At 33.7% G+C, this 20,631-nt stretch overlaps 1 protein-coding gene across 2 annotated transcripts in view; it reads right to left on the bottom strand.

Moving 5' to 3' along the window:
* Positions 1 to 8,867: 8,867 nt before the first annotated feature.
* LOC117343450 (PAN2-PAN3 deadenylation complex catalytic subunit PAN2-like) overlaps positions 8,868 to 20,631 on the bottom strand; it is a 32,025-nt gene continuing 20,261 nt past the window's right edge. For both annotated transcript variants that reach the window (XM_033905806.1, XM_033905807.1), the window contains 8 exons: positions 17,360 to 17,560; positions 15,057 to 15,147; positions 14,643 to 14,797; positions 13,848 to 13,933; positions 13,298 to 13,355; positions 12,801 to 12,980; positions 11,249 to 11,342; positions 8,868 to 10,884 (listed from right to left, as the gene is read on the bottom strand). In XM_033905806.1, the coding sequence (XP_033761697.1) occupies positions 10,673 to 10,884; positions 11,249 to 11,342; positions 12,801 to 12,980; positions 13,298 to 13,355; positions 13,848 to 13,933; positions 14,643 to 14,797; positions 15,057 to 15,147; positions 17,360 to 17,560 (1,077 nt within the window). In that variant the 3' untranslated portion in view covers positions 8,868 to 10,672. The remainder of the gene's footprint in view (positions 10,885 to 11,248; positions 11,343 to 12,800; positions 12,981 to 13,297; positions 13,356 to 13,847; positions 13,934 to 14,642; positions 14,798 to 15,056; positions 15,148 to 17,359; positions 17,561 to 20,631) is intronic.

Raw genomic sequence — 20,631 nt, 5'->3', positions numbered from 1 at the left:
AAATAAATCCAAGTGTCTTCTGATTTCCCTCGAGTCAACTTCCCCAAATCATGTTATACCGATAAGAATTGAATTTAGATTTAAATTTACTGTTTACAAATTATCCCTCTTTTAGTATAGATAACTTTAATGTATTAAAGCCCAATATTATGAAGTTTTGATGGCGGTCATTAAAGCAATTAGAAGGCCATTATGGAATATAGATACAAACGCTCGCTGTCTCGTCCTTTTAATCATAAGAACTAAACTGCACAAACGTATAATTAGGAAGCTATCACTTCTAGACAAAACGAGTTAAAACCGTATATAATGCTTTATCAGCGACATAGCCCCGGGACACGAGGTAAAATTCGTTACGTCCTTGTATTATTAGACTGGGAGAAGATATAGCAGGCAGGCAGGCAGGGCTTTATAAAGTCATCTGTGGACTTCCTGGCATCGAAAAGAAGACAAATTCTATAAACTGCGAGGAAACATGATTTGTCATTTACGGATTGAACGAGCATTATGGCGTATTTCCATTAAATCAAATTGGTTTAATATTAAAATGTTTTGATGTGAAACAGGAGACCCCCGAGAGAGATCCCCCCCCCCCCCCCCCCCCCCCCCCCCCCTTCCCCTTCTTCAGCTGTCCAAATCCATTTTCACAAACGTCAGTCATTTTGTTTATCCGATAACACCGGACATGCACATCTAGTTACCAACGGGAATGCGCACATAAATTTGAGAAAGATCATGATCAATTCAAAACTTTCTGAGAAATATCAATGCCAATCTCCGTCAAATAATGCAGTAATTTATGGCAAGCCAAAGTGGAAAAAAGTCACTATTTATGGATATCCATAATTCAACTTATTTATGGATATTTAAAAATGAATTATGGATATCCATAAATCGAACCACGGCTAGCAGGGTAGACAACTCTTGATTGTCAATATCGGAACTCCTCTGACTTTTTAGAAGTTATTTGTGTTTTTGTTTTAGTAATTTTAATCTAGATTTGAAATCGGTAATATGCACATTGTATGAGAGGTACTTTAAACGCACATAGAAATGAATATTGAATTGAAGAAAAATCATTCATGTCCTCTCTATTTGACAGCGTATGAATCATAGTCTTCGTAGAGTGTAGAATGTACCTGTCGTTGGTGTACGTACGTAGATCTACAACATAAATTATAAACAAACTTTGTTTACATCTTGCATTGCAGTAGATGTACTAAATGATTTATGAACACATTTTTGTACTTAAGATGTGGCATATCACGTACATAGAAATATGATCAGAGAACAGATCAGAGACCTATATACTAGTATATAGGTCTCTGAACAGACTATATGGTCATTTATGTTTCATTATTTCAGACGTGGAACTTATATTATTTGTAGTAGGCCTGCACACGTCTGATTAGTATTCCCTTCGCCGACTGCAACTTATAGACCTAAGTGTAGTGACTATGTTCATCATGAAACAGTGACACTTGATTTTTAACAGATGTTTATGTTCTTTTTGTGACTTTTGACATTGTTTTGCTCCGATAAGGTACAGGAAGTGCAGTAATCTCTGTAATTCAGGGGAGGTAACTCTAAGTACTTATGACTATATTAAATAATTCTTATAAAATTCATGTATATATATATTTGACATTCGCAAAATTTATCATAATTTCCTTTTTTTTATAGAAGACTTCAACTTTAATGAAACGATTCGTCACATTCTTTCACAGTTATATTACAAAATACTTGCAATAAAACGAAAAAAAAATTAATTTATTAATTAAATAATGTCTAAATTGAACTAGAATATTTTATGAGACCATCCCCATTAAAACAGTGATTCCAGCTTTCAATAACTTTTTCGGTGGACTTATTTCTTATAATTTGAATTAATAAAAAAGGTCTGACTATATATATTTATAAAAATGCCTATCAAATGATATATGTTATAACAAATTATTTCAGTTTGTTGTTCTTTTCTCTCTCTCTTGTTTTTGTTTTGTTTCTATTTTTTAATAAAATGTCGTTAATCACACATTGGAATATTATCACAGGCATTAGGAGTAATGACCTGCGTCGGGGTATGATAACTTGAGATACAACATATGCTTGATATGATTAAAATCCTTATCACTTGAAACAAATTATCATTTTTATTTAAACGAGCAACTAATCGATTGATATGGACTTATGCTTACTTTCAATTTAATTATTCATTCGGTATTAAGCACGATGTAGAAGAAATAAGTTGTTCTTATTTAAACTGCAAAGGGTAGATTCCGATATATCAATATCGATATATCCATAATTATAAAAGTAAATATTCATAAATCAATTTATGTAAATCAATAAATAGGTATAAGGTGTTATTTCAATTCAACCTATAGATAACCCATCGAATTCAACATTAAAGTTATTTTCGGCGGTTTTTCTAGTCTACCAAATACACGTATATCCTAGAAGCCTTAAACCCGTGATTGAGTCGTCCTCGCTGTATACAGATTATTTAAGTATTGTTACTAACTTCTATTGCAGCAAGAGGAGACAAGAAACATATAAGTAACTGGAAGCAAAATTTAGGGACTGGTTTGATCGTCTTATGTCTCACACACGGGCTATTTAAATGTTTATAATTTTCATCCTGTCATATGAAGAATTTTTATCGTATTTTTTTGCTTATATGCATCTATTACGGTGGTGCAAGAAGACGCCTCGATTCAAAAAATGATTTACATATATGAGAGTACAATCAACTTATTATTAGCAATATAAAGAAAATATAGTTAATAATTCATGGTGCAAATTTGATAATATATGAAAACTTACCTGTGCCCAATACGTTGGATGACACTGATTTGCTAATTGCTCGGTGGATTGGCAAGGTGACCCTAACGGTGGTCAACTTTACTGTACTACGAAAATTGGTGACACATATAATTATATGCATATGTATCTTTAATTTTCAATAGTTTGAATCATCCACAGTTTTTAACATGAACAGTTCGTGCCTTGTAGTTATTTATAAGTTACGTGTCTACCCATTGAAGTTAATCAAAAAGAAGCCAGTAAAAAGAAACGTACCTTGAATTATGGATATCCATAAATCGAATTATGGATATCCATAATTCGATTTATGGATATCCATAATTCGATTTATGGATATCCATTATTCGAATTATGGATATCCATAATTCGATTTATGGATATCCATAATTCGATTTTATTCATTATTCGAATTATGGATATCCATAAATTATGGATTTCATCAATTTGTAACTCATAAATCGAATTTTGTGTGATGTTTGATGAAATAACTAACATTGTCCAACATGAAAATGAAGGAACATATCATTTAGGTCAATTTTCTTTTCTTTGTAAACTGTAAAGCAGCGCCACCTTACAGGTTTTGCTGAGAATCCACAATTCTAACCATGTCACGCTTTCTTATCTAATCCAAGGGTTTTTGTTTTTTTTCTTATTCATTTTCCCCCGAATAAATCAATTTACAAGAAGGCGGATGGCAACTCCGTACAGTTGATTTAATATCTTGGTTTCTATGTACGCCCCCATGTCACAGGTGACTCTTATATGTTGAAAGGTAACGGAAGAACGCTAAAATTTTAATGTTTATAGTGTCTCGTAATGTAGGACATTTTATTGTATTATATGTATGTGATTGGTGTACAATGTACTTCAATGTATTTAAAATGAATGACACTTAAATTTAATTTGATTTAAACATATTGTATTGCCTTTAAGCAACGGGATTGGGCATAAATTGTACAACTTATTCAATTAAATACATCGTATTTCCTCTGTTAACAAATCTAATGACAATGGTATGAATGGATATATCAAACATGAAATTACAGGCGGATTAAAATCGTCAGTTGTATGGGAAAGTTGTTCAAAAGTACATCTATACTAAATCAAATGCTACAGAAATATTCAGAGGATGTCAGCTTGATATGTGCAAACCGGTCCGGATTTCGTTTAAATTATTCGACAATTGATCATATTTGTCGTCAAGCTTGATTAATATGACCCAAATGATGGAAATCAAGTTATATTGTATATTTGTTGACTTTGAAAAAGCCTTCGATGGAGTGTGTTGGAACTTTTGAGCTTAGCGAGGGAAGCAAGAGCTGCTTGCGAACGTTCGTAAGTTACGATTTTTGTGTGAAGTGCATAGTAATTCATAGTAATTCGTAAATATGACTTACGCAAAATTCGTTAATTACGAAGCTTTGAAACGATACCCAGATCGTTTTAAATATTCTAGGTGTCAATGGAAATTGTATCAAACAAACGACAAGCGTTTTAGATAATGTTAATGAAGAAATTTCTTTTCCTTATTAGTGTTTTGATTTGCGTTATTTCGTAATTATTTTCGCGTTATCAGGGTTTTTTCGCGTTATTTCGTGATTTTTTTTCGCGTTATTAGGTCTTTTTTCACGTTATAACGCAAACAAGCGGCTTTATTTCCGGAATAACGTGTTTTTCCCCCGCGTTATAACATGTATATTTCATTTAATCGACACAAATAGGCTTTCGTATATAATATTACCATTTATATGTGAATTTTTTTAATGATGCGTTTTCAAGCTTAATAGGTTGGTAATCATTGAATCGACAAACATGGTGGACCTGAACGAGACGGAGAAGTTTGTGCAATATTTCAGTGTTTAATGCAAGGAAATTGATAATAAGAATTTATTCTATTAATCGGTTAAATACTCACTTTTTGAAAATTGTATTTGGTTATCTGGTACGTACATCTTACATTGATTGCAGTTAAGTCCTAAGTCCCATATATAAAGCTCGAGATAACATTACCAATTGATAATTTTATGAATAAAATCTTCATTTTATATCGCGACATTCATTCTTGCACTTAACACTAAAATGAAACAAAAGCTTAGCTATAATACAGCTAAAATCCCGCTCAGGTCCATTCGATCCCCTCCAGATCCGCCGAATTGAGTAGAATCACCTTCATGTGCATGTTGTAACCAATGTGAAATCTCTTTTCATTACTTTTCCCATTGTCCAAACTACATGAATATTAGACGTGAAATGTTTGATAAGTTGTAACACCATCAGCCTACAGCCTAAACTTATTGTTTGGAAAAATTAATTATCTTTACAATGAGTTTATTTTGCATATTTATAATTCGATTTATGGATATCCATAAATCGAATTATGGATATCCATAAATCGAATAATAGATATCCATAAATCGAATTATGGATATCCATATATCGAATTATGGATATCCATAAATCGAATTATGGATATCCATAAATCGAATTATGGATATCCATATATCGAATTATGGATATCCATATATCGAATGATGGATATCCATAAATCGAATTATGGATATCCATAAATCCATAAATCGAATAATAGTCCCTAGGGATGGGGAAATACCCCAATGCCTATATTTACAACAGGATTGTGTTTATTTCTTGATGCCCATGCAGCAATACTATAAATGGTTATAGGGTGGGGATGCCAATGTTTTTTTTAGAAGCTATAAGTCCCAAGGGGTAGGGATAGCCTCCAGGACCTATATTTAAAACGTATTGATTTAAAAAAATAAATGCATTTAATTACACAAACATGTATATATTAATTGCATTTACATATTTATTTTGAATTGATTATCTTAAATCAAAGACTATTTAATAATCATTTTATCATTACTTGTATTAACAATAAAATTTCACAAATTTACAATGATCATATGTAACAATATAAATTACTGAATAATTGTGTTGCCAAACAGTTACCGCAGCGCTAGTTTAGAGAGTGATTTCATTTTTTTTTTCAATTATTATTATTGCTATTAAATTTCTAGAAACAATTGTCTTTTGTTGTCGAAAATGATAAATTTCCCTAGATTTGAAATATCTTTAATATTTCTTGTTTCTAAAAGTTGCTCAAATTTCTGCATACTAGGTTTTCGTTAGTAGTACGGTTTGATGAAACGTTTTCTGATATTTGCGTAAAAGCTACATTTTATTATGAAACGGTACTCGTCTTCAATATCACCACAGTTGCACAATTACAAATTCTATCTATCTGATTAAAACGTCCAATTTCAATATTCAACTTCAACTTCGAAGGTGATTCAACTTATGAGAAGACAGCCTATTTATTTAGATGCTGCGTACGTATACATAGTAGTCAATGGTTCGGATTGTATTTGAATATTCATGTATATGTATCTACTCTTGTTGGTGAAAAAAAACATTTGAAACTGTTGAATGTTTTCCGAAAAGGCAGTCAAAAGTGTCAAATGTTGGGGCTTTTTTTCGCTTTAGAACAAATTATTCTATTTTATTGTGTAAATGTATATTGATATAAAGACACTGCCTGTTGTCTAATCCTTTTGTTGTCACAATAAAACTTGTTGAAACCACAACGTAAGTAGGGAGGGATCTCAAAATAAATATACAAAATGTATGAACAATAAAAGATCGCGGTCTTAAAAAAACAAAGCGACGATATACGATGTCTGATCACAACAAAAACATTTTGTTTCAGGCTCGTAAAGTTTGCTGTGTTTTCTTTCGATGGAAGATTAGTAATTTGTGTGATTAACGTTAAATATAAAATCTATCAGTGAAGTTGTGGATGAGGTGGAAAAGTAAATCTACATGTATGTGTATCCGAACTATATTGAAAGCTATTTTCGTTTTCTATTGTTATTGACCAATAAACGAGCGCGATAGATTGGCAGTGTGTTTTTCAGCCAATCAGAGCAAGGTGCTTAACGAGGTTCTTAGATCGTAAACGACACTCGCCTCACTGATTTATGGATATTTAATATGCGCATGTCTTTTTTTTCGGAACTCCTCTAATAGTGCAACCAGACATAGGGGTCGCTGATTTATGGATATTTAAAAATGATTTACGGATATTTAAAAAACGCGATGAATTGTGGATATTCATAAATCGCCTGTAAATATCCATAATTCGTATCTTAATATCCATAAATGAATTATGGATATCCATAAATGAATTATGGATATCCATAATTAAAGTTGATTTATGGATATCCATAAATAAGTATTTATGGATATCCATAAATCGAATTATGGATATTAGAATTAATTATGGATATTAAGAATTGTTTATGGATATCCATAAATAGTGACTTTTTTCCACTTTGGCTTGCCATAGTATGGCAAGTTAATTTATGAGCGATAACGACGACAAACTTCAACTGAACGAGTACAAAGAGAATAAGCGATTTGTGGTTCATTGACATCCGACATCTAAATCTTAGTCAAATCAAGACGATGTCATTTTCTCATAATGAGAACGAGGTAGTGACAACAGAATCAATAATCATTCGATACGTCGGACCTCGTTTGGCAAGGAACTAGACAAATTTTCAGCGAGATCATGATGGCCGCTCGTCATCAACTTGTCTCTTTCAAAACTCCGTTTGTACATCATGTATGCTGATTGTTCCAGACTGTATTCAGTATCTATCACTGAAATCGTATTTGGAACAAGCTTAAGTCCAAGTATATCGAAGTTACTCTAACATGTTAACACGTTGGTTTTGGGAAGCGAAGAAGTTACTATCTGGTTCAAGAAAGAAGCCGATATTGAAATGTCCTGAAGGTCCTAGGTGTGTCGGATTGACCACAGGGGCTTGGCACGATTTTCCAAATGATGGTCCATATATATATATGTATGATAGTGACACTATATATGGACCATCATTTGGAAAATCGTGCCAAGCCCCTGTCGGATTGGCATAGCTTAACCACGGTCCTGCTTGGTGGACTTGTTACCAAACTTCTCCTCTGACTGAATTAATGGAAGAGCTATTCATTCCTTCAATTTCACGTTTGAATGTAGCCAGATTCTGACCATAAAGAATTATATTGCAACTTTCTACCGTAAACATAATCTTTAATGTCACCGAAATATTCAGGGGAATGTACACATTAAAGATTGTAGATAAAATTATATTTCTAAACAGGATCTCAAATATTAATAACTGATAAAATATGACAATAATTATTATAATTTCATTATAAAGCTGTTTCATTCTTGAATCTACAGGCCAAAAGAAAGTCAGAAAAATATATAGGATGGTCAAAACAGAGGTAAACATGGAAAAGGGGGTTTTCTATACATATATCATGTAGTACTGTGTTAATTCCACCATCTCGTGCAAAATTTCAGAACTTAAGTTTGGGAAAGGATTATATGTGAGCAACATTCCGGATGATAACCGTTTAGAAATTGAATAATTTGTAAAGGTGAGGGCTTACTTTTGGACATGGTCTTTTTGCTTGTAAGTATTATAATTCATGTAGGTATTAATCTTTTCCATACTTACAGAAAAAACACCTGTTCATACAAATTTTTCATACCAAAATTCAAGCACTTTTCAAGAACTTTTCCAGCATTTTTTTCTCTCAATTTTCCAGGTGCATTTTTGTCAAAACTTGTAGGGAATTGAGGTATTTTTTGTTTTTAATATGATAAAAGTAAAAAATTGAGTCATGTATGTGAAGTGCTCAAAAGACTTATTGTAATAAATAACCAAATAATCCAATCTGGACATTATCAAAAATTAGGTAGATAATGTTGATGATTAAAATCTTTTCATAATTTCCTTGTTGATAAATTACTTATTTTTAGAAATCTGAAAAAGCATGTTCACAGCAAGTATGAATTCAAGTACTTTTCAAGCACTCGTGAGCAAATTCCAGCACTGACTCCAAATTCAAGCTCTTTCCCAGCACTGACCCCAAATTCAAGCTCTTTTCCTGCACTGACTCAAAATTCAGGCACTTTTTATCACTTGTACGAACCATGGATAAAGAATACCATTAAAAACTTTTCAATATTTTATTTATTTGTGTGTATACATGCACAGGCTTCTATCCATTAGCACTATACATAGTTCAGTCACAATTCTCTAACAACAAATATATTTCAATATTGGCCTTTACATTTCAACATGATTTTCATTAATGTGCAGTTGAAAATAAATTTTAATCTTTGATAACTTCAAGTTACAATCATTCCATAATGTCAATTTCATATTCCTGATACAATTTGATAAGAAAAATAGGAAAGATTTACAATGGGAATAAAGGGTTAGATACACAAGATCCAAGTGATACAATCTCAATTATTTTAACATCCCTTCACATTGTACATTAATACAAGAGGCCCATAGGGCCTGTATCAGTCACCTGGTTGATTTGAGCAAATATTTCAAAGATATAACAAAGGAACTAAGTCTTTTGGAGTGAGGGTCTATTTTTATATTCATCTTTTGATGCCCAGCAATGCTACATAAGATTATGGGGTAGGGATCTCAACAGCTTCAAAGTTATAACAAAGGAACTAAGTCTTCAGGGGTGGAGAAAGAGTCCAAGGCCTATTTTTACAGCATGAATGTGTTTATCTTTTGATGGCTAACAATACTACGGTATATATGGTTAGGGGGATCTCAACAGTTTCAAAAATAAAAGAAGTCGTTTATAGCAATATACTATAGTCAAATTGCTCCCTTTTGCCCTGCCCCTCAGGCAACTGGGGGGTCAGCCCATGTATAAATTTGTATCCAAGCCACCTAGGGATGTAACCACTAAAATATCAATGTCATACATTGCTTAGTTCCAGAGAAGAAGTTGTTAATATCAATATTGCCAAATGGACACTTTTTGACCCTGCCACTCTGGCACCTGTGGGGTCAGCCCCATCATTTGTATAGATTTGAATCCCAGCCACATAGTATAGGGATGGTTCCTACCAAATTTGGTTGAATTCTTATCGGAAGATGAAGTCAATTGTTGACGGACGGATGTTGGATGCCATGGTAAGGCATAAGCACACCTTGGTCCTTTGGACCAGGTGAGCTAACAACCACTGGAATTTTGAGGATGATAAAAGCATGACAGTCAATAAATGTTATAAGCTGTACAATACGGATACAGACGAAAGTGATATTTACGTTTACATCCGTGATGTATACAGTTAGTCACTATGCTGAAATACTTGCCAAGGAAAAAGTAAACAAACATATGCTTAAAAAGTAGACAAATGAGATATTGTTTGGGAAACATGACTCTGTTATTTCATCGTCTCACCAAATACTTAACAACCTATAATTTCACAGTAATTAAACTGACATTAACATCAATATCTTTTTAAGCTACCAAACAATAAATAAGAATCCCAGTAATTGAGTACATTAAGTTGGTAAGTGGTGGTGGACAACAAGGAGAGCAATCGTATCTTACTTTCACTTTACACATGTAAATCACACAGCAGCATTGGCATGTTACTTTCACTTTACATATAAATCAAACAGCAGCTCTGGTATGTTACTTTCACTTTACATATAAATCACACAGCAGCACTGGTATGTTACTTTCACTTTACATATAAATCACACAGCAGCACTGGTATGTTACTTTCACTTTACATATAAATCACACAGCAGCACTGGTATGTTACTTTCACTTTACAAATAAATCACAAAGGAACAGCACTGGTATGTTACTTTCACTTTACATGTAAATCACACAGCATCACTGGTATGTATCTTTCGCTTTACAAGCACTTCATTGGTTATCTTGCTGCAAACACTACAGATCCTACTTTTACTTTCCCAGTATGTTACACTGCTCACAACAGAGCAACTTGTTCCTCAGTCTGTTCTTCCTCCTCTAAGTCTGGGATTTTCCACTGAATACGACGGCCCTCTTCGTACATTTCCTTGATGGTGGCCCGCACTTTGTCCATACCTTCTTTAGACATCTCCTGGTACTTGAGGTACAGCTGAAGAGCTGTGTGTGCATCCTCAACAGAGTCGTGGGTTGTAGACTGGATATTCAGCTCTGAAAAATTGAGAAAAAATAAAGAAAACATGAAAGCTTATGAAATTGCTTTACTTTATGACGAACTCTGTGACAATAAGATAGTGAACTATTTGTGATACATAAAACACTGCCTTCCCAAGATATACCTACAGAGAAATTGTATGGTCCCACACGATATAGTGAGTACAGGTGTTCTACAAATCATTTTTACCATTCAAAACAAATATAGGTCAAACTGATCTATTATTTTTTTGCAAGATTTACCCTGACACGTAGCATGATGATCCTAAGAAAGCATCGGAAGATAGATGAGCTTGATATCAAACATACAGTTTGATAAACACTAAATGTCTTAATATTTAATAAAGTTTTAAATACTTACTGAGGAAGTACCAAGCGAGAAACTTGAGTGAGATCATCCTTTGGCGTGGGATGTGGAAGAGTTCTACTGTGTCTATAACTTGGTCCTTGGGAACCTGTAGAAAACATATATTATATAAATGGAGTGGAAGTACATGTAACTGATAATATATACCTGTAATGGGTTATGAGTTAACACTTTGGTATCCTAGTATCCCAAAAGAACTACTCTTGAAGTCACACTTGTACCCTATAACTGAAAAACTCTGTGGTACTAAGCACAAAGAGTGAATTGTTTCCTGGGCAAACAGGACAAATGGGCCGTTTTCATTTTGCGGTCCAAACAGACTAGTTTGATCGGTGTTGTTCATTTATGAAACAAGGATGGATAGTATTGCAACAGCAATACAAAGTCCCCTGCCTGACCCAGGAGTGCAACTATTTATTTCCCATTTTTTAAACTACGTGTTTTACTGATCACGTATACCAAGTTTCGTTAAAATTGGGGTAGTACTTTAGGAGGAGTTGTCCGGACAAGCCTCAACCAATGAGAAGCCGGTGGCCATTTTGAAAAATGTTTTTTTTCGAAAAGAAAAATTGGCATGCACAACTACATGTTATACTGATCATGTATACCAAGTTTCATTAAAATCGAAGTAGTACTTTAGGAGTTGTCCGGACACGCCAAAACCAATGAGAAGCCGGCGGCCATTTTGAAAATCGGTTTTTCGGAAAAAAAAAAAGTGGGATGCACAACTACATGTGATACTGATCATGAATACCAAGTTTCTTTAAAATCGGAGTAGTACTTTAGGAGACGAGCCTTGACAAGGACTACCAAGGTCTGTATTAACATTTTCAGGTCAGTCAAGATATATGTGTTAAATATTACATTTAAAGACTGACAAACCTGTTTGTCCACATAAACGAACAGGCTCATGTAGTGGTTATTGTAGGGGAGATAACTGCCACTGATCAGCTGAAGCACACACCAATGTCAGGGTTGTTTCCCTTGATGAGAAATTTCACTACTTTGCCAAAATCTTATACATATAAGTTTAGACTGCACTTCAATGATCGACAATCACTAGTTGTAGACTCTATTTAGCAACTTATATCAATCCCTCTTGTTATAGCCCAGATGGAAGTACATGAGAGGTCTTAGTGTTGGAGGAAACCATAGTATCTGCTGATTAAACCATGTGGTCAGGCAGGTGACTACATATATACCTTCTACCTCTGCCTTGAGGGAAATCAAGTGTGTTATCATTGTGTCATTCGATACCACTGTAACACTTGACGTCATCAGTTTACAATATCTAGACAAGTTTTTCCTTTGATTCTTAGACTCTTGGTAATGATATGTTTAAACTAGATGATAGGGAATCTGTATTAGTTACTGACTTTATTTCGAAATAGAAATTTAAGAAATTGGTAGAAAGACAGAATGTAAGTAACAGGTATACAATGTAGATCTAGTGTACTTACATCGGTCTAAAATTGCACGTGATTTATATAATCAACAAAAAGTAGAAACTGGGTTAAGGACTCCAACAAACATTTCCTTTACTTACTCTGATATTGATGACTCTGAAGTCTTTCTTCAATCCATGACCTACAAACAGACAACCAGCATCTACCAGATATCTCAGCTTCTGGTACGTTGATTTCAAGGTCGTTAAGTGCTTTGAGGACACTGTGGGGTCAAGGTCACCTGGCTTGATACCAGAATATTGGGTCAAGTAATCTACAACCTGAAACAAACAAGATTACGACTATCACTTACTATGACCTAACTTATATCTATGAGTTATAAATAGCACAAGTGGTTGAAACTCATTATCATTATTATTAACGGCCTTTCAGCGGACAAGAAAATTAAAGATAGGAAAATGAGTAGAAGGGATATGGTATTGAGAGAAAGACGCACACACATAATTTATAATAGTGAATGCTGACATACTCCTCTCACCCTTAAATACCTGGGGAGTATAAACATTACAGATTGGCATCACAACAAAGTACGAGACATTTTTTGTAAATCCAAGCCTTCTTAAGTCAATGTACTGACCTGTTCCTGTGTAGATATATAATCATCAATGAATGGCTCCCCGCATTTATCACCTTGCCTGTAATATGAAAATTATATCATTTATTCCTCAAAAATGTCGAATATCTCCACACACTAAGCAAAATTTGTATACCAGATCTATTTTGCATATTGTGAATCCATTAAAATGTCTTGTGTTGTTTTGAAAACATGAACACGTAGAAGCTAACCTGAGGTAATCATGGATTATCCTTTTATCTGGAAGATAATAATCTTGTCAATATGCATATTTGGATTCAAATCTATAGGTAATTATGAAATTATTATCAGTCAACACATATTCATTGTGATAAACTAATTGGACAGTTTAATGTCACCAAAATGTTTGTTTTTTTATGATGAATCTAATTCACAATGATCTTGTTGCATTCATGCTAATACATCATAACATTTTAAAACATCTTATTCACAATGATGCATTCATGATCTACAATATAACAATTACATCTATGTTATTTTCGTCAATAATGTTCTTTGGTTGAAATGTTTGGTAAATAAATTTTTGACCTACCCTCTAATACAGGAGATTCTCGCCACAGTCAGATGACTTGGTTTAATGGTAGACCTTGTGCCATCACTTCTCAGCTCTGATTCTTCCTGTGATAAAGTAGATGACAGCAACACAATTCAACAAATGTGGCTACAAAGGTTACAGATTACATCAGATCAAATTCATTAGTGATTTTTTTCGCAACCAAAGCAGATAAAATGTGGTGTTGTAAGAAGCATACTGGTAAAAAACTAAAAACACAGTATAAATGTTATACACACTTGTATGAAGAAGCAATATCTAAGCTTTTTATTTTTTCTAATATTGAATTCTTCTGGATATTATAGTTATATTTTTGCATCTTCATGTAACACCATAATTTACTCTGTAATAGATTATGCTTTATTGCATTTTTACCAGTGAAATATCAAAAATTCTTCATTCTATAAAAGTGATACTTTTCACTAGTGCTGATTTGACCAATCAAATTAATGATTAGAAAATTCCAAAATAATTGACCAATCAGAAAGCCCGACATATATGTCAGCACCTGGACAGGGGAAACTACTTTTTTATTTACAAATTATTGCTGTAGGCCTAGTTAGCATACGGGGTAGGTTTTTCGTTGATAAAAAATGTAATAAACAGAATATCTAACAGTGTCTTCAGTAATACCAAATATATTTCACTCGTGTGGCTAATATTTTGATATTTTTCACTCGTGCTGCGCAATCTATTTCATAACATGCCTGTTTAAATTAGAATCAGATATATCTTCTTCTTTTTGTATCTGAAATCAAACAACAACAACATTACCTGATTCAATGAAACAAACTCTGCATCCAGTGCGATAGTGTCCCCTTCTTTTGGAAGCTCTTCTGCAGTTAGAGGTGTAAATGACACTTTCCTTCGTTGTGGGTTGACTAGAGCAACGTCATCAAACAATATGTCAGCAGAGATTGGATTCTTCACTGTATTAGGGAAAACAAGATTTAAATCATTGCTAGACAGTTGAAGAGTACTCTTGATACTGACAGTATGAGATCACAAGGGATCTTACAACTGACGTACAGAGGGAGAATACAACAACATATTACAACCCAACTAGGGATAACTGTGAACTTTTTTTTTTTTTCAATTTGAGAAATGTTTTACTGTCTGTAAGCGCTACTGAAAAAAAGACACGTAAAATTCAAGAAAGAAACTTCTTGTATTTTTTCTTAAACCAACCTGGTATGTCATAATGTTTATGAACCTGTCTTCTCATGAAATAAATTGTACATGGTACTTTCCAGTCCAGGTTGAATTGCACTGCCTCATGCTGAAAGAACAAAAAACAGAGAGAGTAATATTATATTGAAAAGAGATCGAAACGACTTCTTCTAATGGCTATTCCATAAAAATATCTGCCTAATGGGATGACTCCAGATTTGTGAAACAGTGACAACCCATAGAGGAGATTTAATTCAAACAGTACTATACAATAGGTTAGTTTTTCTCCATCACCAACCATGTATAGATCAAATTTCTTTACTTCTGGATTACTCCCGTTGAATATATAACGGAATAGCCCTAATGAGTCCTACTCAAGCTTAATGTAAATTTCCTTAATCTATACCCTCTGCCAGGATAACATTTGTAGTTTCATTATACCCTCTGCCAGGTTAACATTTGTAGTTTCATTATACCCTCTGCCAGGATAACATTTGTAGTTTCATATGTGTTCTAGTCAAAAGGATGAGTAACTATATTTGCTTTGAAATAAAATGTAATTCTTCATGACAAGCAATGTATGAATAGAACATGTTAATGCTGATCATAGTAAAACCAAAATTTTGATTTCAATAAAATTCAATCAGATTAAAAGGAAGATATTGTGTTAATTTGTAAGCTCACTATCTCACTTTTGCAAATTCATTGATTTTGAAACAGTATTAACTTAGCAAAAGCTGGTTCACAAATAAGCTCTTGCCAAACTTCTCAACTTTCACACTAGGGGAGTGGGTTTATTCGAGTATGGTGACACACAGAATAGAATTTGAAATTTCAACTTTAGCAAGGTACATGTACAGCTCAAACAAGAATTGGCAGGAGAGGCCATGGTCTTATCATCTCTACTGGTGTAATAGAGGAGGCTGGAGAGGTATAGGACTTTTCATCTCTACTGGTGTAATAGAGGAGGCTGGTGTAATAGAGGAGGCTGGAGAGGTTTGGGACTTACCATCTCTACTGGTGTAATAGAGGAGGTTGGAGAGGTATAGGACTTATCATCTCTACTGGTGTAATAGAGGAGGCTGGTGTAATAGAGGAGGCTGGAGAGGTATAGGACTTACCATCTCTACTGGTGTAATAGAGGAGGCTGGAGAGGTTTGGGACTTACCATCTCTACTGGTGTAATAGAGGAGGCTGGTGTAATAGAGGAGGCTGGAGAGGTATAGGACTTATCATCTCTACTGGTGTAATAGAGGAGGCTGGTGTAATAGAGGAGGCTGGAGAGGTATAGGACTTATCATCTCTACTGGTGTAATAGAGGAGGCTGGAGAGGTTTGGGACTTACCATCTCTACTGGTGTAATAGAGGAGGTTGGAGAGGTATAGGACTTATCATCTCTACTGGTGTAATAGAGGAGGCTGGAGAGGTTTGGGACTTACCATCTCTACTGGTGTAATAGAGGAGGCTGGAGAGGTTTGGGACTTACCATCTCTACTGGTGTAATAGAGGAGGCTGGAGAGGTTTGGGACTTACCTTCTCTACTGGTGTAATAGAGGAGGCTGGAGAGGTTTGGGACTTACCATCTCTACTGGTGTAATAGAGGAGGCTGGAGAGGTTTGGGACTTACCATCTCTACTGGTATAATAGAGGAGGCTGGAGAGGTTTGGGACTTACCTTCTCTACTGGTGTAATAGAGGAGGCTGGAGAGGTTTGGGACTTACCTTCTCTACTGGTGTAATAGAGGAGGCTGGAGAGGTATAGGACTTATCATCTCTACTGGTGTAATAGAGGAGGCTGGTGTAATAGAGGAGGCTGGAGAGGTTTGGGACTTACCATCTCTACTGGTGTAATAGAGGAGGCTGGAGAGGTTTGGGACTTACCTTCTCTACTGGTGTAATAGAGGAGGCTGGAGAGGTATAGGACTTATCATCTCTACTGGTGTAATAGAGGAGGCTGGTGTAATAGAGGAGGCTGGAGAGGTTTGGGACTTACCTCCTCTACTGGTGTAATAGAGGAGGCTGGAGAGGTTTGGGACTTACCATCTCTACTGGTGTAATAGAGGAGGCTGGAGAGGTTTGGGACTTACCTTCTCTACTGGTGTAATAGAGGAGGCTGGAGAGGTATAGGACTTACCATCTCTACCGGTGTAATAGAGGAGGCTGGAGAGGTTTGGGACTTACCATCTCTACTGGTGTAATAGAGGAGACTGGAGAGGTTTGGGACTTACCTTTTCTACTGGTGTAATAGAGGAGGCTGGAGAGGTTTGGGACTTACCATCTCTACTGGTGTAATAGAGGAGGCTGGAGAGGTTTGGGACTTACCTTTTCTACTGGTGTAATCGAGAAGTCATTGAAGAGATACCACTGTGTACAGGTCACGTTTTCCTTGCGGAAATGATACGTCTCTCCAACATTGATGTGTGTCACCAAATTCCCACCAGACTTTGAATCCTTGATGTGGGCCACTGTCGCATACAGTTCATAATACTTGATGTTTGGGTCTTCCTCTTTTGGCAACGGCTCCTGTTCATGTATTATATAATGTTTAGACAATACAAATTGATGAAAAATGTTTAAAATTAACTCATGACATGTGACTAAGTTCTGAATTAGGTAATAATACACTGGACAGTTATCATTACCAATATTTATAAAGAACATACTGAGAAGTATGATATGTGATACCCCAATAGACGCAGGCTATTAGCTAAAAGAATGCCCCTTCTCCATCATGTCCTATGGGATACTTGTGGCCATTTTTATTTGGAGTAATAAGTTATGCATAACTGTTACTGTAACAATAGTCTAACTATAATATATTATATTACCGGTGTTACTATAACTGGTGTTACTGTTTCAATAGTCTAACTATTATATATTATATAACTGGTGTTACTGTAACAATAGTCTAACTATAATATATTATATAATTAGTGTTACTGTAACAATAGTGTAACTATTATATATTATATAACTGGTGTTACTGTTACAATAGTCTAACTATAATATATTATATAACTGGTGTTACTGTAACAATAGTCTAACTATTATATATTATATAACCGGTGTTACTGTAACAATAGTCTAACCATTATATATTATATAACTGGTGTTACTGTAACAATAGTCTAACTATTATATATTATATAACTGGTGTTACTGTAACAATAGTCTAACTATAATATATTATATAACTGGTGTTACTGTAACAATAGTCTAACTATAAATATATTATATAACTGGTGTTACTGTAACAATAGTCTAACTATAATATATTATATAACTAGTGTTACTGTAACAATAGTGTAACTATTATATATTATATAACTAGTGTTACTGTAACAATAGTCTTACTATAATATATTATATTACCGGTGTTACTGTAACAATAGTCTAACTATAATATATTATATAACCGGTGTTACTGTAACAATAGTCTAACTATAATATATTATATAACCGGTGTTACTGTAACAATAGTCTAACTATAATATATTATATAACTAGTGTTACTGTAACAATAGTCTAACTATAATATATTATATTACCGGTGTTACTGTAACAATAGTCTAACTATAATATATTATATAACTAGTGTTACTGTAACAATAGTCTAACTATAATATATTATATAACTGGTGTTACTGTAACAATAGTCTAACTATTATATATTATATAACTGGTGTTACTGTAACAATAGTCTAACTATTATATATTATATAACTGGTGTTACTGTAACAATAGTCTAACTATAATATATTATATAACTGGTGTTACTGTAACAATAGTCTAACTATAATATATTATATAACCGGTGTTACTGTAACAATAGTCAAACTATAATATATTATATAACTGGTGTTACTGTAACAATAGTCTAACTACAGGGGTCGACATTAACTTTTTTCTGCACTTGTCCCTTCGGACAAGTGATAAGATAAATTCACTTGTCCGAATGAAATAATCACTTGTCCTACATGTGTTTCTACTTTCCATCTGTTATGTGTAAACAGCGAGATGATTTATTATAGTGTAGAGGTAAGCACTGCAAGCCATAATTTTGACTCATAATAATTACTAACAACAATAAAACAGCTAGAAAGCATTATTACAAGTTATTAAGTTTTACTAAACCATCCTTTTTTTACCTAAAAGCAGATGAATGAAGTACTTTAAAATAATTAACTTTCATGAAGAACTGTTCGACTAAACTTATTAAACAAACTTACTACTGTAAAAACATTAAAACATGTCACCGTTTTCTAGGGCACGATAGTCTGCTTCATCTGTAGCCTCCTTAATTATATCAAAACTGATTCATTTTTATTACGATTCCAGCAGACGGTATCTGTCATAGTATCAATGCTCTCACATGTACAGCATTCGCATGCGTTTCAAACATACTAGTGATACCGATAACATGTTTTCGAGAGCCCTCGGAAGTCTGCCATCATTTCTATGTAGTTCCGAATGAAGCTTTAATAAGCATGCAACTCACTTCCGTTCGATGGTTAACACAATTTAAAGGAGTTTTTACTCATTTTACAGTGAGTATTGAATCAGTTTTGACTTCAGAATATAACATAAATAAAACACAATGACAGATTTGTTACTTGTCCCGTCGGACAAGTACTTTAATGATTTCACTTGTCCGACATCAATTTCGTCTGGTACCGGACAATCGGACAAGCGCTAATGTCGACCCCTGAACTATAATATATTATATAACTGGTGTTACTGTTACAATAGTCTAACTATAATATATTATATAACTGGTGTTGCTGTAACAATAGTCTAACTATTATATATTATATAACTGGTGTTACTGTAACAATAGTCTAACTATAATATTATATATAACCGGTGTTACTGTAACAATAGTGTAACTATAATATTATATAACCGGTGTTACTATAACTGGTGTTACTGTAACAATAGTCTAACTATTATACATTATATAACTGGTGTTACTGTAATAATAGTGTAACTATAATATATTATATAACCGGTGTTACTGTAACAATAGTCTAACTATAATATATTATATAACCGGTGTTACTGTAACAATAGTCTAACTATAATATATTATATAACTGGTGTTGCTGTAACAATAGTCTAACTATAATATATTATATAACTGGTGTTACTGTAACAATAGTCTAACTATAATATATTATATAACTGGTGTTACTGTAACAATAGTCTAACTATAATATATTATATAACCGGTGTTACTGTAACAATAGTCTAACTATTATATATTATATAACTGGTGTTACTGTAACAATAGTCTAACTATCATATATTATATAACTGGTGTTACTGTACGTGTGTAACAATAGTCTAACTATAATATATTATATAACTAGTGTTACTGTAACAATAGTCTAACTATAATATATTATATAACCGGTGTTACTGTAACAATAGTCTAACTATAATATATTATATAACTGGTGTTACTGTAACAATAGTCTAACTATCATATATTATATAACTGGTGTTACTGTACGTGTGTAACAATAGTCTAACTATAATATATTATATAACTAGTGTTACTGTAACAATAGTCTAACTATAATATATTATATAAC

This window comes from Pecten maximus, chromosome 15 (assembly GCF_902652985.1).
Source record: "Pecten maximus chromosome 15, xPecMax1.1, whole genome shotgun sequence".
Classification (NCBI taxonomy): domain Eukaryota; kingdom Metazoa; phylum Mollusca; class Bivalvia; order Pectinida; family Pectinidae; genus Pecten; species Pecten maximus.
This window is presented reverse-complemented; position numbering and strand designations above follow the sequence as displayed.